Here is a 24,168-nt window from a genome sequence, read left to right on the forward strand (position 1 = left end):
ATGGCCTATGTGATTTTTAGGCAAGTCCCTTGACTTCTCACAGCATCTGTTCTCTTCACTGTAGGGGAGTTGGCTAGAACTTTACATGTTTTCATGGTCGCTGAGGTCTACTGTTTTCTAGAAGTCGGAAACCAGGAAAATCTTGAGTATCAGTCTGTTTATTCAGCTCACTACTCTTGCTCTCAGGGCTTCATTTCAGAGGTGTGAATCCTGAATGTGTGGATTCTTTTTGACATCCAATGAAGGGGCTTAACTCTAAATGTAGACCCAACACCAGTGCTCCAGCTTAACCTTCTTCGGATTCAACATTACTCAGTCACAAAGATAATTCCCTTGATCAGCATTTGGTACATTTTTTCTTCCATCTCTTCTTTTCTTTTAAATAGACTGAATGAAAAGCAGATAGGCAGGATGCCAACACACCTAGATCCACCCTTCATCTGAGCTCCTCCAGCATCAAGTATCTATCTGATTCATTTGGTATTTATCATACAATGCCTCATATTTTCAGTTATCTTTTTGTATGTGTACATATGGCTTCCCTGCAGAAATCACAAGCTCTTGCTGGCAAGAGTGGTTCCATTAGCCTCTTTGGATGTCCCAACTACCTACCAGTGTGCCTCACCACTGTAGACATTCAACATATGAATGCTGATTTATCATTTGCAGATCAGCAGCTCTGAGGAATACAATTCAATTTAACTCGACGAACATTTGTTAAGCTCCTACTGTGTGCAAAGCACTATATTACACACTAAGAATATCAAGGCAAAACAATCATTACCCTCAAAAAGTATACAGTCTACTGGAAGGAGGAAGAGGAACACAGCACATACACAAATAATTAAATATAAAATTATAGTAAGCAACATAAAGTAATTTCAAGAGGGAAAGATCAGTAACAACTAGAGATTTGCAAAAGCCTGATGTAAGAGGTAAGTCCTAAGCTGTACTTTGAAGATAAGGATTTTAAGAGATGGAAGTAAGGAAGAATGCATTCCAGATATAGAGAACAGACCATACAAAAGCATTGAGGTAGAAGATGGCTACAAGGAACCAACAGATCAGTTGACTGGAATGGAGAGTATATGGATCCATGAAGAGAAGTAATATTGAATAAGGCAAAGGAGGGAAGTGGGATCCAGATTGTGGAGAGCTTTAGATCCAGGTTGAGGAATCTGTATTCTGTCCTAGGGAGGCACTGGAGATTTTTGAGTAAGAGAATGATATAGCCAATATCTTTGTTATAGGAAAATCAATTTGACAGCTTTGTGCAAGATTGGAATCTGAGAACTGGGAGACTGTGGCAATAGTTCAGGCCTGGGGCAATGAGTCACTGAACTAGGGTAGTGGCTATATCATTGGAGAGGAGAAAAATACCAAGATGTGCTAAAGGGATATTTGCTATGAGTCTGAAGAATGGATAAGACTTGACAATTAATTAAACATGGGAAGGGTGAGAGAGAAGCAAGAGTCAAAGATGACTCAGAGGGTGTGTATCTTGTTGATGTGAAGGATGGCGGTATTCCCAGTATTCCCGACAGATGGACATTTGGAAGAGGGACAGGTTTTGGGGGGTAAAAGATGAGTCCTGTATGGGTCAAGTTGATTTTGAGATGCCAGTGGGTAGAAATGGGGCAGCTAGGTGGCTCGGTGGATAGAGTACTAAGCCTCGTCTTCATGAGTTCAAATCTGGCTTCAGACACTTACTAGCTGGATGACCCTGGGCAAGTTGCTTAACCCTGTTAGCCTCAGTTTCCTCATCTGTAAAATGAACTAGAGAAGGAAATGGCAAATCACTCTAGTACCTTTGTCAAGAAAACCCCAAATGGGGTCACAAAGAGTTGGTCATGACTGAAAAACAACTGAACAGAAATGTCTAGCAGGTAGTTTGGTAATGCGGGACTGGAGTTCAGGAAAAAAAGAAGAGAACTAAATACATAAATTTTTATAGATATGATGACCAGACCAATGGAAGTTTGAACCCTCCAAGAGAGGGTACAAGGATAGAGAGTTGAGAGGACACACACAGTTCAGAGCGTGGGCACAGAAGGATAATCCAGTAAAAGAAGCTAAGAAAGGAACCATCAGACAGGTAGGAAGAATATCAAGAAACAGCAGAAGCCAAGAAAGAAAAGAGAATGAGCAGAAAGCAGAGGCTGACTGTGTCACAAGCTATGGAGAACCAAGTAAAATAAGGACTGAGAAAAGGTCAATGGGTTTAGCGACTAGTAGATATTGGTAACTTTGGAAAGAATGATAACTATCTTGGTGTCGGACAAAACATAGGTCTTTAAAGTCGGAAGAGAATTTAAACGAATAAGATCTTGTCCGATGCTTTATTTAATAGGTAAGGAATTCGAGGCCCAGACAGGAAACGAGGCTTGCTAAATTGAGCTCAAGTCTTGAGACTTCTATTCCAGAGCTCTTTCCATGTCAGGACACTGCCTCATGCCCTCAATTGCAAAAATGTCAGATCTGTTTACAACAAAGTTCTGTTTATCCAGAAGCTGAAGGTATCTGAGCCTTCTGGTTAACCAGATATCTTGATGTAATAGTTATTATACACCACAAACTATACTTGAGACAAAAATTGTAACAAGGATACTTTAACCTTTTTTTCTGGTCCCTAGAAAGAAGGCTGTCTCTAGGATCTCTCTGCCTTCTCTGAGTTTTATAAGCATCGATTGCTGTTAGGTTATGAAAGCAAATCTTATTTAAATTTGATGATTACTAGGACATCCTAGCAGGGTGTTTGTGGCACCTTTGAACATCCATCATGTTAAATCCAGGGTGGCTGATTTTCATAAAGTAAATTCACACCCTGTCAGTTCTAAACCTAAAAGAGTCAAAATAAACTTCTATAAGGGGATCTTTAAAATGGCAGAGGACAACTGCTCAAAAAATGGCCGACTTTTTTCCATTTCAGATACCAGGAGTCTGACTTGATTAGAGACTTATTCCATTTTGTATTGCTTGGATTCCAGGTTAATTTCTTTGTATGTGCCATTTTCACTGACTGATATATCAGGGACTAATGAGGCCACATCTGTCAAATGCTGTGAGCTCCCTGGAGAAAGGTGCTACATGCATTTGTTATTTCATTAGCAGGAAAATTGGCATTCTCTTAATCAGATGATCTACACAGGAGGGAGAAGGGGCTCCAGGAACTTTAGTCCAATATGCTCAGCAGTAGTTTGTGCACAACCTGGGCCGAGGAACCTGTATTAATTAGGGAGAAAGGGCCTGACCAGAAACAATGATAGGCTGCTCAGCATTGTTCTCAAAGACTGACTTGTGATGCCATTTTATTATCACACCTTTGGAGAGCTACCAGGCAATTTTAGAAGAAAACTTAAACCTGAATCTTGATAATGAGATCATAGGACTTAAGGATAGAAGGTCCATATAGCTCCCTACTCCAAACCTCCCACTTTACAGATGAGATAACCCAGGACCGAAGAGATTAAGTGATTTGCCCAAGGTCTCAAAAGTAAATAGTAAGTAGCAAAGCAACTTTTGGCAATTACTAAGAAGAGTCACACCCAATCAAACTCTACTTTTCCTCTGGTCTTGAGGAGGTAGTAGTCTTCAGAAAAATTAAAAAATAATTATTACTACTGTATAAACTCATTAAAAGAAATTATTTTTAGAATTTCTTCCCTAGTTGCATAAGCCACATACAATCATCTTTTCAGTCACTACTGCAAGGCAGTTTTTAATCAAACTTGGGATCATTTATGAAAATCACATTCATTTTTTATTTAAATTTTTTGGAACCATGTTAATTCTAAAATACTTTCTCTCTAGTTCCTGTGGGACTTTATGGAGTTTCTGAATCATTTCTCCTCACTCCTCATCTCATTTCTCTTTATGAAGATGATTTAAAATGAAATAAACTTTGCCATCAGGTTAGGTCAGAGAAGATGAGATAAACTCCCAAGTATGAATTGTAGGTGATATTCGATTGTTGCCCTGGTAACTCTAATTACTCCTGGTATCCTATTTATGGCTGGCACCTGGAGGCAATCTCTAGGTAGGCTTTTGTCACTACAAAGGAATCAGGAGCTACAGAGCCAGAGGGACAAGGACCAAGTCTATCCTTTGTCCTCAGGGATTTATAGACAGACCACAAAAACATTCTGCTCTGTCTCTCCATCTCTCTCTCTCTGTCTCTGTCTCACTACTCTCACTCATATAATATCAAAATGTTTTTTAAAGTTATGTGTATATGTTTCACCTTCCCAATTAAAAGTCTAAGCTCCCTGAGGGGCAGAGGCCACATCTCTATTTCTTTGTATCCTCCAGCTTGTCTTCAATGCTCCTAGTGTTCAAGACAAACTAAGCATTGGTGATCACAACAATATAAAGAAAAACCACCCGGAAAGGCTTCAGATCTCTGATCAACACAGTGACAGGTTGTGACTTCTTGGCACAGGGGTGGTGGCTTATGGGAGCAGATGTGGGCAACATCTTGACTTGTTTTGCTTAACTGTACTTAATTGCTATAAAGGAGGGTACTACTGGGGTGGGGCTGGGGTCATGGGGAAATGACAATGATGTTAAAAAAAAATCAATCAAGAAAACATTAAAAAAACCCTGTTGACTGGGAAAATGTGTCTACTGTATACTTCCATCCCACTCTTCATCTTCTTCCATAGGCTAAAGATATTTCAGGAGTCCAACACCTGAATCTCCAGGAAAACTCCTTAAACAGAGGAGCCAAGAACATGTGTAGACAAGGGTTGGGGTGGGGAATGGAAGGTAAAGAAAATTTAGGGGCTATTTTTGTTAATTATTTGTAGGAACCCCCAAGGTTAGCTTGAATATCAACTTGGCTTCGGACGCTTTCTGAGCTCTGGTAACTGGGAAAGAGCACTGGTATTCACCATGATTGCTGAGAAGCTCTTGAATATATGTGGTAGGGGTTAATGGAAGAACTATAGCCATCTCTCAAAATGGCTACTGAACTCAGGCAGGCAATTTCCCCTACTCTCCTAACTGCCTCTATCCATTTGGAGTGGCTCCACAGTGCACTCTAGAAATCCCTCGAGGGCCATTACTATCCCCAGGGTAAACCATTCCTTCTTAATCCTCAAAAGTAGATGAATAGATACTTCTCTAGAGGTTCATTTACTGGTCTGAGCGATCATTTGCTTCCCATGAGCCACAAGGCCCGCCTGAAAACCATGGCTCCATGTTGCCACTTTTTTTTTTAAACTAACCCCACACAAGTTTTAAAAACAAAACAAAAAACAAAACAAACAAAAACAAAACAAACTCACTAGGGCACATTAATGTAACATGAGGATGTGCCACAAAGGACCCAAGAATTTCAAAGTTGGGCCTGGAACTGAAGTTCTATTTAAATCTCCCAAGAATTATGTATTATATTGAGTACAATACATAACTCTGAGTCTTATCATCAGAAGGATTTAGTCCCTTTCGATGTTTCAAAAGAAAGGGGAGGGGCAGGGGGGAAGGGGGCCTGAGAGACCCATGGTACAGTCCCAACACAGTGGCTGTTCCTATCTGCGAACATTTGAATGGGAGACCATTCACAAAAACTGGATTGGGAAAGCTTTGGGGAGGAAAGAAATGGGAGAATGGTGATAATTTGCATTAAAATAGGGGGTCTACTCCCTAAATAGGCTGGGTTTGCCTGAATGGATGTTAAATGCAGCCCAGGGTACCTCAACAAAAATCAAGGGCTGCCTTTGTCATCTTTTTTAATACCCAGATACCCTGCCCCCTTCATCATCCCCCAAGCCTTTGCATGATGCAATAGAAGGCACCCTTGTGTATGTGTGTGTGTGTGTGTATGTGTGTGTGTTTTAACATCAAAGCACTTGGGAGTACCTTAGGGATAAAGTATCAGCCTCCACTCTGAATTCCCTGGCGCTTTCGGGGTTAAGTCAGACTCTTTAATGCTTAGGGAATGTAGATTTTTGTGCCTTATTATTTAAAGGCTGAGAGCAGGGCTACACATTCATTATTCTCATCATAGCGAGGGAGGCCAATGCATTCTAGTCACATACAATTAAGCTATAATTCTACAGCATGACAGACTAAACATACATGTCTAGACAGAGAAAGAAGATGCTTTCAAATACAACCTTAGACATTTTCCAAGAGGATTTTATCTTGCTACGGAAAAATATTAGGGACAAAATCTTGCCTCATTAATGTCTATGGAACTGAAAGATTTGCATGACTTAATTTCAAAAGGCTCGATTTTAATTCACTATCAAAAAACTAGTGCATAGGGTCAAGAAAATTTCAGGACAAATCTCACTTTACTGAGATTTTCTTTTAAGGCAAAAGAATGGGTTTTTAAAGTAAAATTAACAAATTGAAAATTTCATCATGTTGGAGACTGTGTTAACGTGGTCAGCAAGTTGTTCTAACCAGTGGCAAAATATCTAAATACAAGTTTTTTAGGATTTATTTCACGACTGAGGATTAAGTAAAAAAAAAGAAATCTCAGTTGCAAAGTCCCTAGTTATTTGTTTATCAGAGGTAAGTGAGGGACTGTTGAAACTGTTTGAAGAAAAAGTTAAAGAATTATCTTGTGCAGAGCCATCACTGCATTCAAAGTCCTGTGCCAGCCATCAACTCTGCACCAATGAGCTATGATCTGCTTCCCAGAATCTGCTGTGTCAATGAAATAAACCCTTTCCTGACCTTTCCTATCCCACTTCGGTTCAGTCATATTCTGCTAAAGTAACTTAGTGCTCTACAATTCCCAAGGTCCTCTAAAGCCACTGGCAGTCTTTGGCCATAAAAACACAAACATTCCTCTAAAAACAGTCTTCAACGTGATTTTTTAAAATAAAGCTTATATTAAAGTTACAAACACCTAAGGTCAGCATTTTTTGGTAGTCAAAGTTAATCATCAAATTTGTCAAGTTTTCACCGAGAAAAAGAAACAATGGTTTCCATATCTGGTTGTACCACAAATCACTGTCACATTGCTCTAAACGGAGAAGCAGGAGAAAAGCATCAGAGGAAACACAACCGGCGGGTAATTTTAAATTCTTTACACTTCTTTAGGACAAAAATATTTGGAGTACTTTTCCTCAGTTTTGTGTTCATTACATGTGTCCCTTGGACCAAATTCCCATCCTGATTCTTAGGCTTTGAAATGTTCGCTTCTGCTGTCCTTAGATGTGATTAGCTCCACAGCGCCACCAAGGAAGGAAGTAAAATGAGTTGCGGAAAGAAAGCAATTTAACTAAAAAATATGGCAGCCTGTAACTTCCGTGTAGGCATTAATAAAGTGAATCAAAGTTGGTTACAGACAATAAGAGCTGAAAGGAACCTTAGAGCTCACCTCAAGCATCCTCTTTTTACAGATGTGGAAACAGAAACAGAGAGGTCAGAAGTGACTTGCCAAAGGTAGTAAATGTCACAGGTAGTAAATGGCAGAGCTAGGATTTGAACTCAGGTCATCTGACTCCAAAGCCAGTTAAGTGCCCTTTCTACAGTGCCACACAGCTTCCACATATAAATAGATATTTTATTATATAATTGTATAAATCTAAGGAAAATTCAGGCTATCATTCCATTATTAAACTACTCAATTCTTGGACCTTATTTTTGGACTGAGTGAATGACGTGAAACATGAATATGTATCTAACTTTTCACTTCCAGGTAACTGGCCTGGACTAAGACCAGGCTAAGAGTGACTATGGGATTACCAACTGGTCTCCTATCTGATGACACCTTTGGCATTAATTAATAGGTTCAAGGCTGCCTAGGAAATGAATGGTAATCTTAGAAAAGCCATGAGGCTAATACGTTGCAAAGACAAAACTGCCCTAATTATTCAGTTTAGGGCTGAAACATTTAAAGAATGGACAACATGAACTGAATATCTTTGTTGTTTAGGCTGCCTCCATCTTGTGCAGAGGATTCCCACATTCAATATGATCACTCTAAAACCATGCCTTCATAGTGACAATAAAACTCTATAAACCAATCTTGAATGGAAATTACAAAACAAGAACAACCCAAGTAGGAAAAAAGATAATCTTCCCCCTGGCTGGCTTGAAATCACAAGCAGGACTTAACACAGACAAGGTATTTCTTTATTTTGAAGCTTCTGTACAGGAATGATGTGGAATTAGCCATCTGGGTAATCTCTTTCAATGATAACTTCAAGGCTACTGCCGAGGAGTTCATAAGAACAAAGCCATTAGGAAAAGCGGTAGCTATTGGCATGGACGTATAATGGCATACTGTCAACCATTATTCCTCTCCTGAATAATCATGGAGACAAAATCTGGGTGGGTAAGGGATTATGAGCTGCAAGGAAAAAGCGAGAAGGAATCCAATGTGAGAGGCTTTTTGGGAATTGGAAAGATGGAATAAGAAGGGTAAAAAAAAAAACCACAAGTGATGGATGACTAGAGAGTTAAGGAAGAGATGAAATTAGGGGAATTGGAAAAGATTAGATCGGTGCTGTCTCACCTGCCCACTCATCTTTTCAAGATGGCCTCTGTATGTGGGGGATCCAACACAGGGTCTGCTGTGTTTACGTGTCCCTGTGGGGGAACTGTCGTATCTGCCTTAGGCTTTGCAGAATTATGGCAGATGTGTTAAGGCTGAAGCAAGAACCACATCTCTCTCAAAAAGTTTTCCTAATGAGAGCAGAAAATAGCTAATGCCTTCCCTCTGTTGAGTCTGGTGAACTCTTTTCTCCAAAAATGCCATGTGATCTAGTAGAAAAGTCAACGGGATCTGAAGCCTGAATATATTGGTCTGAATTCTAGTTTTTGCCATTTACTACTTGTGTAACCTTGAGCAAGTAATTTTAACTTCTCTGGGCCTCAGTTTCTTCATCTGTAAAAAGAAGAGGTTGGACTAGATGCCCTCTAGGAGGCAGAGTGAATAGCTCTCTGGAATGAGAGGCTAGAAGACCTGGGTTCAACCCTTACCTCAGACACTTAGCGGTGCGACCCTGGGCAAGTCACTTAAACTGTTTTAGCCTGTTTCCTCATCTGTAAAATGTGGATAATAACGGCCTCTTTCATAGGTTATGGGGATCAAATGAGGTTATAGATAAATATCTACACACATATAAATATACATGCACACATACATACAAAATAAATTCAATTCGATGATTCAATTTAATATTTCAATTCGATATCTATATAAATTGATTTGTAAACTATATAGCATTACATAAATGCTATATATTATTAGTTATTAATAATATTAGAAAAAGTCTTTCAAGTTCTAGGTCTAAGCTACCATGACTGCCTTGGGGACAAGTTCTCTTTCATTATGCATGTGTATGTGTATATATGTGTATATGTACGTGTGTATGTATATATATAAAAATCAAGTGGCATATACGTACATACACACACACACACACACACACACACATACACACATTTAAAAATCAGGTGGCAAGGAAGTACAGGGCCTTCCCTGGCCAGAATAATGAGCCACCTTTAAAACCAGTTTTCATTCCTCCAAGATCCAATTCCGATAAAAGCCCAAAAGACGTTTTGGGACCATTTATTTACAATAACAAGGGCTTTCCCAAAACCATGTGCAAGGCATTGTGGAACTTAAGTGAAGCAGACTGTAGGCCTCAATGACCATTCCGGGAATCCCATGTTTGTTTTAACAAGTAAGAGAAAAAAATCTAATAAGCTGTCTCTTAAGGAATTTTGAACAATAACTTCTATAAAATGAAACTAGACAAGCATTTGTCCTCTTACCAGAATTTTCCTAAAAAGATGTATCTTGCCAGAAAAAAAGGCTACTTTCTTTTATATTCACAATGTGACAAAAGGAAGCCATGATTTCAGTACCCTAAAAGGATTACCTTTAGTAACTTAGTTTAGTAAATTACGCGCTACAGTATGACATCATGAACCCATAAAATTTTCCTATTCCAATTTCCAGTAAAATTCAATAGCTCCCCATACACAGAGTACTATGTGACTTCATAGCAACTTTCACTGAACAAGCTCATACTGAATTTGACAGTGGAGTTTGGCACTTTTCACTCACTTCCAGAAACTATCCATCTGGCTAACAGAAAGCTACACAGCCCTTCTTCTGCCATCATCCTAGGGCATTCGATTCAAACCGACAACCACAGAGAGCCTGCTAGCAGAACTGCTAATGAATGAGTCATGAATATAGTGCCTGGGTTAGATTCTCAGTCTGTGGGATGCTGTGGGACGTTTCCCAGAGTGACATACAAGACAAGAATTTGATCTCAGTCAAAGAAATGCTGAGCCCAGTTTCTCCTTGATACGATGCTAAGATACTAGCAGGAAGACTCTGAATGCACACAAGAAAAAGAAATGCCCAATTACACATTACCCAAAATTTAAGTAATAGCCAAAGAACAACATGGGACGTCATTGTCTCATGGCCAGTGAACTCAATAGCATGAGGTTATTGCCCCTCCCCCACCCTGCCCTAGGACAGATCTCTCCATAGGGACAGGAGTATGTTCTGCTTAATTCCTTAGGCTGTACCCCAGTTGTATTGAAAATTGCCATCCTCAGTAGAATAGGGAAAAGAAGATACAGCCACATTCACACAAATCAGCCTACTCCTTGAATAGCCATTCAGATTATATGCCTATTGAGAAGAGGCCATTAGGACTATCTACAAGTTTCCATACTTTTTATGATCAATCTTTTGCAAGATTCGTCATCATCTTGTGAAAGCTCATGTGTTGGCAGGCCAGACTTGCCAGCTCTCTATTACCCCTGATTGTTTGCATTTGGTTTGGAATGCCAAAGTGATTTTGGTTTCTGTCCCTAATGGTATCTGGCTAAGATGAATGATAAGATTATTTTGCTTTTCCTGAGTATATGCCAACTAGTTACAAGGAGAAGAGGTTCAGGACTGCATTGCAGGGCAGATGGAAATAAGCCTAGGATTAAAAAATTTCCTCCTAAGAATCCACACTTCTTAGGATAACCCACATATAATTGAGAGTTGATTATACTTTTAAATGATGCTAATGTCTAAATATATTTGCATATCAAATAATACACAGAAACCTTTCCAAATAATTAAAGTACTTAAGGGACCCTCAAGTAATGGTTCCCTTCATACAACAAATTTACATTTTCATTTAAAACTCTATATTGAATAACATTGAAAGTAAAATCACCTCGAACATCTGGAGAAAATCGTGCAGAATGTCGAGATACGAAAAGTTTCAGTTCTTGATCCAAGTTGCATTCAATCAGGTTTGTGTCCCATGATCGGATTCCTGAAGAGAAAGTAAAAAAAGAGAGAAACCATGGATCCAGTTAGTCATCCAAATGTGGTTTGGAAAACATCAAAGGAACATTTCCAGAATTTTAAGGAAGGATGCAGAAACTCCTTCCCTAGAGAGCTTTTTGAAGAACCGTGGGTACCACAGAATCAAATACCCTTCTCTTAGAAAACTAATCAAACTTCATCTAGGCTAGAACATGGTAGGGAAGGAGGGGGAAAGACAAGAATAGGATGAACTCTTGACTCCTCATAAAAATTTAAATACTGCTTTTTTGGACAAGTGAAAGAAAACACTCATTAGGGAAATGACAGGCTCCACTCCAGGATGGAAACAGGAAGAACAAGGAGAGAAATCTCAAGAGGTAGAGTCTGGGTTATAAGGCCACTGGAATGCTCCCTTGTTGTTCAAATGGGCTACTCATGGTTTGGGTGTGGTCCCAGCTAAAGGAAAGGTTATGTTGGAAGGGGGGAGAACCGGGGTTCATTTTCAGGGCTTCAGTTCTAAGTGATTCTATTTTCACTGTGGGTGTGTCCTCTACTCTTCACAAGCCCTATCTTTGAATACTGTTTCTCCAATTCTTCAGTGCCAAGGCAAGAAGGTTTTATGCAATCCTGAGCAAAAGCCTGACTCTCTTAGTATTCAGGACTTGGACTTGGAAGAACTATCCTTTTCCAGGCACATTACCTGAGCAAGTGGACAGAGAGCCCTTTATTCGTGGTTATTTTTATTAAGTTTTCATATCCTGCGGCAAAAAGGAAAGTGATGTTTAAAAAATCATAAAACCTCTCTAAAATTGGAATTGATGGCTCATCTACTCTAGGAAAAAAAATGTGTAAGCTTCCTTTGTACAGAAAGGAAGCTGCAGTCAGCTGAGAGGTGAGGCTGGAAAGCTGGATGAAAGGCAGTTTCCTGCACCAACAGCCTCTGTGATCCCATCCTTCTTCCTTCCTCCCTCCTTTGCCTGTTCTGCCATCCTGAGGGGAGGGCCTGGGAAGGAGTACCAACCTCTGTATGTATCTGTAGGAATGAGGGAACAGAACAGAGACTGGGAAACCACAGAATCCTGTGTAGTCAACCTTTTAGATTTCCCTCATAAAGCACTGCACAAAGCAGGGAGTACCCTCTGAGAGTGTGTAGGTTTTGCAAAGGCCATTTAACACTAACAGGGGCCTAGAAAGAACCCCTCAAGGGTCCACATATCATTGGAGCTGAAGGGAGAGGGAAGGACAAGGTTAGACATCACTTATTCCAAGGGTTCTTAACCTAAGATTGTGAATTTATTTAAAACAAAAAGACAACTTTTTTTCAATAACTGTATTTCAATAGAATTCATTTCCTTTGTAATCTTATATATTTTATTTTATGCATTTAAATACATTATTCTGAGAAGGGGTCTATAGGCTTCACCAGACTCCTTCACACACAAAAAAGGTAATCTCTGGTCTAATTCAATTCCTTCATTTTATAGATGAGGACAGTGAGATGATGAGGAAAAGTGAAATGATTTAACCAGCTAAGTTAGTAGCAGAGTTGTGTCTTGAACCCAGGTCTTTTGCTTACTACCCCAGTTATCACTCTCCAACCCAGTACATCTAGCAGGCATTTACTAAGCACTCTCTTCGTAACCATCAGATTATTAGACACACCTGCCAATGAGACAGGTGAACAGATTGATTTAAAAGAAAAAAAACTGGTTGGGTTGATGTCTCCTGTTAACTGCATACTTGAGGGCATGTTGCTCACCCTCTCAGAGATTCAGGTTTCTCATCTATAAAATCAGGCTAATAATACCAGCCGTGCCTACCTGACAGGGTTGTTGTACAGATCAAATGAGATAATGAATGCCCAGTACTTAAGCTCCCTATAAACATGACCTGTCAATTATTATTATAAGCAACCCAGTGAGTTCATGTTTTTATTAGTCATTAGTGGCACAAAGGTAAGAGATTTAGAGCATAAATGCCACCATATAATTTTAATCACGCCTCTAAATCATTTGTGTCATCACTGTCCTGCACAGCGTCGGTGTCTTTCAAAGCATCAGACTTACTATTTCTGTACTACAACTGTATGTTGCAAGATGAACTCTCTTCTGCTCTCAGAATTTTTTAAACAAAGAAATATTCCAACCAAAAGCCCATTTTAACAACATTTTCAGATAGGTGCATAATTGCTTTAAAAAAAAAAGGCTTACCCAAATCCAGAGAGCCTCTAAAAAGCAATATAATTCCCGTTGTGATAGATGGGGAAAATTCGGGTGTGAAAGAGTTAACTCTATTAAAGAGCACCTAAATTATTACATATGATTTTATTAGTCTCCTTAGAAACATTAATAGTCTCAGTTTGCATTTGTGCTAATGGACTACTTAAATTTTAACGAGAAATGCATGTTGAGATTTGGTGATCTTTTTAGTGCAGAATTGATAAATGAGTTCTTCTCCACTCACAGGAGCGCTTGACAGGTTGAGAGGTCTGAATTCATTAGAATATTTTATTTCAATGTATACACTATATACTTGTCTAGTCTGAAAGATTATTGAATTCCTTCCTGAGCCACCTAATTGCTATTGTCTACTGAATTTTTCACAGCCCAGACCTGGGCCTCCACTTTGTCTTCAGGCTTGTCAGCATAAGCCAAGAAGCTAATCATGAAACATAACAAGGATTTAATTATAATATGTGTGAATATTTTGCTATTCATTCTAAATAATGCTAAAATTACTATGTTCTTTGGGAGACTTCTCTTGGAAGATGTATGTTCTGTGCAGCGATGGTATTCAGAGAGCCACAGTTTCAAAACCTTGACAATAATTCAAGTCTTGGGCAAAGTCCTACATATGAAGCTAAACACAGAAAGACATTTATGATGATTTATTTCTCAGTGAAAATGCTACAGGTTTATGGAAAAAAAGAAGTCCCCAAAGTGAATTAGCTAAGGGTAGGCACATAGTGGCCACCTTAAGTTCTAAGGATGACTCTAGTTTTGATATGAGCCATGGCAGCAGGAGAGATAAAGCCAGATAAGTTCAGAAAGGTTGCTATCTTTTGTCTATATTCATATAAGGGATAGAATAAATCATCAGAATTGAATGTTTTTCAGAAATCTCAATTCAGTTCTGCTTGGCTTAATTCCTGGACCACTACCAATACTCTACACCCCTCCTCACCCCTTTTGACTTAAGTCCTATCATTTGATTATCTCAAAGATCCAAAATAAAAGAATGACATTACGGAATTATGGTGAGATCAACTTAGATTTAAATCTAAAAGCCCAGGAAAAGTGACTAATTATGTATAGAGGCAAGTAAATTTATTGTACTGTCATAATTTTTAAAAGTAATCTATTCTAAAACCAACCTCAAGATCCCTGAGAGACTGACTGGTGAATCCCCATTTGCTAATGGAAAGCCATTTCCCATCAACACTAGTTTGCCTCCTCAAACTACCCCTAGTTGTTCTTTATTGTGCAGTTTGGATCATTTAAACTACTATAAGGCGATTATAATCAGAGGCTACAATTAAAATATTTTTTTAATTGTGTTAGAATCCTCTGCACAAGGTATAAAATTCTATGATCCTATGAATTCATTCTACTGTTATTAAAGCAAATAGCTGAGGAGTCTGTTTGAAATGAAACTGGGTGCTGGGTCTATGTTTTGGGCTCAATAAATCCCTCAAGAGCAGCCTAGTTAACCCTGAGGAGGGACTAGTTGAACATCATCATGTGCTTAAGCGGAGTCATTAAAGCTAGGCCATTTGGAAAATCATCTTTTCAAACATGGGAGGAGACCGTCACAGAGGCCATACAGCACTTCTTAACAGCATTCGAGAAGGCTCAGTGACGATCTTTGTCTTGTGAGTTCCAAGAAGCATCTGCTAAACATTCATCTAGGGATATCTAGAGCCTGTTGATTTGCTTCATCATCAAAAGCACCATCACTGGAAGCAGGGTAATACAGGAGAATGAGCCCTGGATTTAGAGCCAGAAGACCTGAGCTTGAATACCAACTCTGACATTAGAGCAAGTCACTTAACATCTCTGGGTCTCAGTATCCTCATCTGTAATATGAGGGGATTGGCTTAGATGACCTCTAAGTTCCCTTCTGGTTCTAAATCTATGATTCTTCTGTTTATTCCTGGTATATGGTAGATGATTCCCCAGTCCTCAAAGAGAACACCACAAGTAACCAAGTTATAAGGATCTCCAAACCGAATCTATAGAATCTCTGTTAAAAATGGTTGAGCAAGATTTCCAAGGGAAACACACACACACACACACACACACACACACACACACACAGCCATGGCACAAAGCCATATAATGCTTGCCAGCTGACCCATCCACAGCTCTGAAACATCATATAATCAACGACCTCCAGAGGAGAGCAATACAGTGATGTTCTGGATTGAGATACTCCCTAATGCAAAATTAAGGGTGGGTAGACCAGATTTTCTTGCTAAGTCATCTAAAATGTTTTCAAAACTGCCATGAATAGTATCTGGCAGAAAGGAGGTCTGTATGACTAAATCCTGGATGGAAGATCGAGGACCAAAGAAACACATCTGCAGATGAAGGTTGGCTTGATTATGGGGAGGAGACTCTGCTTCATCACTTGACTGATTGTTCCTGGGATCAATACTGCAGTCAGATCATTTTGGGGCTCCATAAAAGCTAGAGTCAGGAGTGTAAATAAGAAAGGCAAAGGCAGACCTGAAGCTTTCATGCCAAAGTCTAAAAAAAAGAAAAAGGAGGGTACTGGTTCTATCTGATTTGGCTAGTCTTCTACCAGAAGAGGTATGAATAAGTCTACTAACACCATGCCAAAAGAAATCATCAGCCAAGTTAACAATGGGGGAAAAAAATTTTTGGTCCAGAGCTGATCGCTGAACCACACCTACAATACAAAATTGCCTGAGGAAAGGCAGGCTCTGAAAGTAACTGCAGTTTCATTTCTGTAATTTCAATCTCTAGTACATTCTATTTCTTAAATCACCAATTGGGTTAAGAGATCTAAGGGAGACAGGAGAATTGGCAGAATGTAATGGTGCTAAGTAAGAATTATCATTATTATCCACTTGAAGCAGCAAAAAGGCAGCATAGCGCAGTGGAAATCACATTAGATTATGAGTCAAGATTTGCCGTTCTAGTCCTGGCTCTCCTACTGAGTAATTGGCATGACCTTGGACAAGTTGCAACCTTTCTGAGCCTTACTGCCTCGTGCAAAATGAGCATCAAAACACCCTTCCTCTCTACCTCACTGGGTCATTATGAGGATCATAGAAAATAATGCCAGGAGGAATTGCTCATTATCTTCGGCTCTGGTGCTGAAAAATAAGGATTTTGTCTTTTTTTTTCCCCTCCAAACCCCGCAGGGTGTGATAATAAGATTGACCATTACATTATTTCTTCGGATATTATTTTTTTTGAAGGTCAGATTTTAAAATCGTAGTTTGACCAGCCCATAAAGGCGAGTAAAATGCTCAAGCATCGGCATTTCCAACAGCAATCTTCCTTATTCTTGAGTTCTCTAGGTCTACTCGCGGTACAAATAGCCTAGCAACTGAAAAGGAAAACCAGCGCTTCCAAGTTAGAGAAACAAAAGAGACAGCTCTGGTGTGGGGCTGGGTGGTGATGCAGTTCTGCAGCTCCCCTCCCCTCCCTGCTGCAGCCTTTTGTTCTGTGCGCAGGGAGGGCTTTCTAAATGTAGATGAATAGCAAATTAATTAAGAAAAAGATTTTTAAAAAAAAAAAGAGAGAGAAAGAGAAAGATGTTCATTGTGCCTCTATTATTCCAGAGGAGCCAAGTGTGTGAACGCCCTTTGTCCGCTATGGGCTGCCGTAGGGACCGCAGTGCGGACTGCACCACGCCCACAAGCCGGTATCTGAGCAGACACTTCTCCAGCATCACTCAGCATAGAACAGAGGATGCTAGGGAGGCTGGGGCTGGGCAGGGCTGCGGAAGAACAGGATGACCTCTGCCTGGCTCGGGGATGGAGTGCACCCAGTGGGTGGGGGAGAAGGGCGGGGATGCACCTCCCACCCCCAAAGACACAGAAGTGCCACAATGGCGAGTGGTCTAGAAAGGTGGAGAAGAGGGTGCAAGGAGTGAGAGGTGGAGCCGTGCTACACCCAGCACCACCGGCAGCTCGCGCTGCGCCGGGCACCCTGCGTGCCCTTTCTCACCTCCCCAAGGTGTGGGCGCAGAGAACGCCCTGCCTTCCTACGGATCATCTTTGTGCAGGAGACAGCAATATATAATGCACCACCCAGGAGGCCGGGGGGGAGGGGGGTTGGGGAGGAAGGGGCGCACCACCCCTTCCTGCAGAGGCTGCTTGGGCTGAGTGTTGGTCCCTGTCTCCAGATATTGCACCTACATGACAAACACCGGCCCCGCCTTTAGAGCCCCAGAGGACGTACAACTAAGAGACGGATTCAGCTCTTTAACTAAGAATTTAACTAAGAAGGAAAAAGATGGGTTGCTCTCTGCGTCCAAGGACCCAACGGATATTTGATACTCTCGATTCACACACTCCCCATCCCTCGTCTTTTTTTTTTTTTTTTTTTTTTACTTCCCTAAGACCTGATTTTAAAAGAAGAAATGAATAAACCCCGCCCCACAACTTTGTCTAGCCCATTCTCCCTGCTGGAATTAAGTACAGCTAAAGCACTTGGCACACGAGGCAGGGAGCTGGTGATGCGCTGCGTTTCTCAATAAAAGCAGTCTCCTGGTCCCCACCCTTTTCCCACAGCCCCCTGTAGAAGCATCAGAAAAAAATTGGGGAGAGGGATGGTATAAAGGGAGGGTGGGTACGGTCTTCACACCAGTTACGCCAATAGGCGTGGACGGACCTGGAGGTTTTAAACCAAAATTTCTGTGGATAGCCGTTAGCCGAGAATTTCTATACAATCCTCCAGGTTACGCAGCACATGGTCTCCAAGCCAAGTAGAGACCCACTTGAGGGCTCCTCTTCCCCCCCCCCCCACCTCAGGAGATTGGGGGGGGGTGCGTAAAAGGGAGTGGTTACATGATTTTATCCTTTTTGCCTCTGGTCTTATGCCGGCTTATTGTGGCCCACGCTCCTCCCCCCACCTGCGTTTTAATTAAAGAAGGCTGTGGTCAAGTCCACAGCTGACAGATCTTTCAAGGTTATGAAATTGATTGCTCTTTCCTCCTCTCTTGTCTATAACTCATCTCCACCAAAATCAGTACAAAAGACTGTCCATACAGTAGGTTAAGGTGGTGGTAGAGGGTGCGTGTGCGTTTGTGTGTGTGTGTGTGTGTGTGTGTTGGGGTGGGGTAATTCTGCACCCAGGATGGTTTTGTTCTCTGCGTCTCGCCTCCGCCCAGCCTCATCTTGGCGCTTTGGGATCCCTCGGGCCAGACAGGGAGTGCCAGGGCTACGACTGGCCAGTGGGCTGACTGCTTGGTAGCCCACTCCTTACCTTGTTCGATATTGCCTATGGCCCGTCGCAGGTGCTCCTCGGTCACTATCTCCCCGATGACCACCAGCAGGTAAAATTTGCTGTCCAGGAAGCGGTGCGAAAGGCTGGGAGAGGTAGATGCCGGGTTGGGGATGCTACAGGACGGCTCCGACTCCGCTTCCACCACCACGGTCGCCATCCTGCAAGCTCCACTCTTCCCGCTGCCGCCGCCGCCTCTCCTCTGTCCGCTCTTCTGCGGCAGGGAGAAAGGATTATTTCCAAAGGTGCTTCCTCCCCCTCCCTCCCTCCCCTTCCTTCAGCTTCTTGCCTCCTCCCCCCTCCACCCTCTTCTTCCTAAGCAGAGAGCTGCGGAATGGAGCTGGGTAGCAGGGGAGTGAGAGAGGGCGGGGAGACGGCGGCGCTTTTATATGGAGACTGGGCAACGCTGGGAGCCTGGGAGGAGGAGGAGGAGGAGGAAGAGGAGGAGGAAGGGACCCGGCACATCCTTACGTTGTTGCTGCTGGCTGCCTCTCTTCCAGCAGCCCTGGGCTGATGTCATCTGCAGCAAATCATCACGCCCGAGGGCCGGAAGCAGAAGGGACGAGGTGTGCGGACAATGCTCAGAGCGAGGTCTTAGGGCAAAGGGTTAGGAGACACCCACCCCCCAGACTGGGCCCCAAAGCCCCCTTACAGCCTCGTAGAAGGGGAAATCTCTTTTCCAACCTCTCACACCCACACCTTCGAGATTTCTGGCCTTGACTACATTTTTTAGCCTTAGGGATAGTTCACCAGTCCAGAGAATTTGTTTTTCTAGGACCAGCCACCCCTTCAAAGTGAGATGAGAAGGCTCCCTCCTCAGCCCCGCAAGAATGGAGTTTATGTTTTGAGATACTGTATAAGGTGATAGGATGCATACAGATCATCTCGGTCTTTGACTTACCAACTTCAGATTTCCTTCAAAAGTCATTTTGGAAGAGAAGAGGTATAAAGATTTAAAACTTAGTACTTCTAATAAGGAGTTCCTATGCTAAGCTATGAAGATGAAACATGGAAGATTATCATAAATATAAAACCCAACTTAAGAAAAACCACAACTTAGTGTTGCACCTGGCACATAGTAGGTGCTTAATAAATGCTAGTTGACTGACTAGGAAATATAGTGATTACAGACGTGTTAATTAAACATATCCAATCCAAATATTGACTGTATTAGAGCATAAAGATAATATGGTCAATATGATCATGGTGATAACAATGTACTTTCTCTTAGTACCTTACAGAGACAAATCCTTAAATTTTTTGACACGATGGGACCTTTTAAAATAGATATGGCACTAGGAATTTTCAAATGCATTTATCTATTTTTGGAAGAACTTTGAAAAGGCCAAGTCAGCTAAACTTGCTAATGCTCATTTTCCCACAAGACTTAAGTTCTTTGTGGGCAAGGACCCTTTCTTACCTAAACTGTTTATCTCCATGGCACACTTGATGCAAAGTAGGCATCTAATTAACAATAATAACTTGGTTAGGTTGTATTAGACTCATATAAGGGAGAAAGGGAGAGGAATAAAAATGTAAAGCATAGTACTTCCTGTAAGGACCTTGGAAACAAGTTGTAAAGATCGACTCATGATAACATCTTGTTTTAATGTATGTCTACATGGGAGATGACGAAGGAAGTTGGATGGAAACTACTGTAGAGAAGGCACAATCATAGACTCTTGGTGGTCCAACCATCAATTGTTCTGGGGAACAATTTGGAACTATGCTAAAAAAAAAAGTATAGTCAAAGACCATTTGACCTCAAGATCCCACTGGGAACTTGAAGTGATGCGGGGAGAAGAGAGAACCAAGAGAATGACATATGCGATGGCAACAGTAATGTAAGAGGCAGCTAGGCAGTGACTGGAGTCAGGAAGACTCATCTTTGTGAGTTCAGATCTGGCCTCAGACACTTACTAGCTGTGTGACTCAGTTTCCTCATCTGTAAAATGAACTAGAGAAGGAAACGGCAAATCACTCCAGTATCTTTGCCAAGAACATCCCAATTGGGGTCACAAAGAGTCGATTAAGACTGGAAATGACTGAACAACAACACAATAATATAAATGAAAACTGCTAAAAGACAGCTCATCTCAGATTAACAGCAATGAATATTGAGTTTAAACCTGAAAACCAATGGCATAACACAAATTCCTCCTCTCCTGAGAAATGGGAACTATATATATGGAATTTTACGTATGCTGCCAGATTTGGTTGCTAATGGGTAGGTTTTGCTCAACTGTTTTTCTTTGTTCTAAGGAAGGTGGGGGGGGGGATTTGCAAACTGGCGTTGAGAAAACAAAAGTAATCAATAAAATGGGAGGGGATTAATTATTATATTCAATTGTCAGTTTCAGTATTTGGGAACTTCAGGCAGCTAGTTGTTGACATGGAGAGAGGGCTGGACCTGAAATCTGGAAGACCTGAGTGTGAATCCTGCCTCAGGCACTTAAGTAGCTGTGTGATCCTGACCAAGTCAATTAACCTCTCTTCAGCCTCGGTTTTCTCATCTGTAATATCACTTACCTCTCAGAGGGTTGCTGTGAGGGTCAAATGAGATCATGTATACAAAGTGCTCTGTTAACTTTGAAATGCTATATGAGTGCTGGTTATTATTATATGTATTAGAACATATCATTGACCAGTTTGAAGACTTCCAATAGAAATTGGGTGCTTCTTGGTCAAACACATTAATTTACTCTGTGATGCCATACCCCTTTGTATTGCTTCTCTAGCATGTTTAATGCACCTCTCTCTTGTGTTACAATTCATTTATCAGTCTCAGTTTTCTGACTAGATGACAAGCTTCTTGCGTTCTCTTTTCTATACTTCTATACCTCTGGTATCTTGTACATAGTACCTTTTCAATACATGTTTTACTGAATTGAATTTAGTGATAGGCCTTGTAAGATATAGAAATCTGAAGACAGAAATAAGGTGTTTGCTTGTTTTTTAAATTACATCTCACATGACTATCCAGAGGCTTGGAAGATATAGTTTTGCCCAACCTCCTCTTGGGTGGATGTGTGATAGGCTTGGGATGGTTATATTCATTAGTACCTAAGATTTCCCAGTGGGAGGGGGAGAATTCTTGATAATGGATTGAGATGTTCATAGAAGAGAGAATAGACAGTTTTAATTGTATAGATTTGAACATATTTTGCACAAACAAAATCAATGCAGTTCAAATTAGAAGAGGAACAAGTAAATGGGGAAAATGTAGCAAATATCAACTTGCAAGAGGCTCGTTTCTAAGACATATAAGGAAATGATTCAGATCTATCAAGTTAAAAGCTATAAACCAATTGAAAAATGGCTAAAGGGTAAAAGTAGGCAGTTTTCGAAGGAAGAAATCCAAGCTGTCAATAGCCATATAAAAATGCTCCAAATCACTAATAGAAAAATGCAAACTAAAGTATTTCTGAGGTTCTACCTCACACCCATTATATTGGCAAATTGGCACAAAAAAGAACGGAAATGACAAATATTACAGGGGTAATGTGAAAACTGGCACATTAATGCACTGTTGATGGTACTGTGCCCTTGTGAGTTATTCTGGAAAGTAATTTGGTACTATACGTAAAAAAATTACTCAATTCTGCATACCTTGTGACCAGCTGTACCATTACTAGGGCTATGTCACAAAGAGATAAAAGAAAGAAGAAAAGGACCTATATGCGTAGAAAATGTTCCTAGCAGCCCTTTTTCATAGTGACAAAGAACTATAAACTAAGGAAGAAACTCATCAATTTCGGACTGGCTAAAAAATTATGGGATATAAATGGAATGGAATGCTATTGTACCATTAGAAATTCTGGAAGAGATGGTTTCAATGAAACCTGAGAAGACATGTATAAACTGATACAGAGTAAAATGAACAGAACCAGGAGAACAATTTATACAATAACAACCATTCTATATAAAAAAAAAACAACTTTGAAAGCCTTAAGGACTCTGATCAATGCAATAACCAACCATGATCCAGAGAGTCAATAATAAATCATGCTACTCTACCTACTTCATGATAGATGATGGATTCAGAGTGCAGAATGAGACATATATTTTTTGGACATGGTCCATGAAGGAATTCTCTTGACTGCATATTGGTAACAAGGGTTTTCTTTTTCTCTTTCCAGTGGTTGAAGTAGGTGGAAGGAAGGGAAAAAAAATTTCCATTCATTGAAAAAAATAATATTCAACAAACAAGAATTAGAAGGAAAGCAATTAACTACAAAAATCTTTGCAATAATTTTTTGTAAGTCTAGTATACAAGGTATACAAAGAATTTACAAAAATATTTAAGAATAGGAGTCATTTTCAAATATATAGTCAAAGGATATGAACAGGCAGTATTCAAAAGAAGAAATGTAAGCTAGCAACAACCATATTAACTGTTCCAAATTAATAATGGGATGCACTTCTACCTATTAGATTAGCAAAGATGACAAAAAATGGGAAATGACAATGGAGGGGCTCTGGGAGGACAAGCAGACTCATAGACTATTAGTGAAGCTGTTAATTGGTCCAACTGTTCTAGTGGAAAATTTAGAAGAATAAATGATAATAACAAATGTGGTTTTTTAGAAGTTTGTATGTACTGTAGGAGGAGGAGATTGGATGGAAATTACATTCATATACTGTTGTGGAGTTGTGAATTGGGATTATTTTAGAACTGGGACTTTCTAGAATTTGAGACTATGCCTAAAATGTCACTAAACTGTACCTACCCTTTGGCCGAGCAATATTACTAGTAGGCATATACTCCTGTGTTGGCAATTAAGTTGGGACTTTTTTTACTGTTTTAAAATGATTAATTAAGTGTCTTTGATTGAGCCCTACTAGGTGCAAAGCTCCAGGCCCAAACCCCTATCTACTAGGTGCTAAGCCTATGTAGGCGTGAAGCCCTCAGGGTCCTAAGGGGAGTTGCTAAGACCAGAGCCAATAGTAGGAGCCTGAGTTCTGGTCTCTCGGATGACATTTGATGATGACTAAAGAGTGTATAAAAAGAGAGAAAAGAGCTATTTGCTGGGGGCTGTCACTCTTTGAGATCTGTTAATGTGGAGACTCTGGGCAGCTGTAGTTAAAAGCCCTCCAGCTTGTAAACCCGGATGTTGGGACTTTGTTAAACCCTGGTAACTATGCATTGAGATTTGAATCAGACAAGGTCTGTCTGTCGATGTTTGTAATTTGTTTGTATTCGCTCTGAAGTTCAGGGTGCTGACTTTTTCTCCTGAATATTTGTATGCTCTATTAAACTGAGATTGTTAACCCCTTAACTTACTTTCCTTAGTAAAGCAGATCAAAAGAACCTGTGTTGGTAGCTTTCTGCGTGCTGGTTGTTGGCAGGTCTTACATCCTTACAGCAGCTGCCAGCCAAATTGTTGCAACAACTCCCAAAAGATACGAAATCGAAAGGACAAAAATATAAAAAAATTC

At 40.5% G+C, this 24,168-nt stretch overlaps 1 protein-coding gene across 1 annotated transcript in view; it reads right to left on the reverse strand.

Moving 5' to 3' along the window:
• MAP1B (microtubule associated protein 1B) overlaps window positions 1-19,227 on the reverse strand; it is a 126,059-nt gene extending 106,832 nt beyond the window's left edge. Inside the window, exons 1-2 of the mRNA XM_036764284.1 lie at window positions 18,712-19,227; window positions 11,157-11,258 (exon numbers count right to left, since the gene is read on the reverse strand). Coding sequence (XP_036620179.1) covers window positions 11,157-11,258; window positions 18,712-18,889 — 280 coding nt within the window. The 5' untranslated portion in view covers window positions 18,890-19,227. The remainder of the gene's footprint in view (window positions 1-11,156; window positions 11,259-18,711) is intronic.
• Window positions 19,228-24,168: the final 4,941 nt, after the last annotated feature.

This window comes from Trichosurus vulpecula, chromosome 1 (genome assembly GCF_011100635.1).
Source record: "Trichosurus vulpecula isolate mTriVul1 chromosome 1, mTriVul1.pri, whole genome shotgun sequence".
Classification (NCBI taxonomy): Eukaryota; Metazoa; Chordata; class Mammalia; order Diprotodontia; family Phalangeridae; genus Trichosurus; species Trichosurus vulpecula.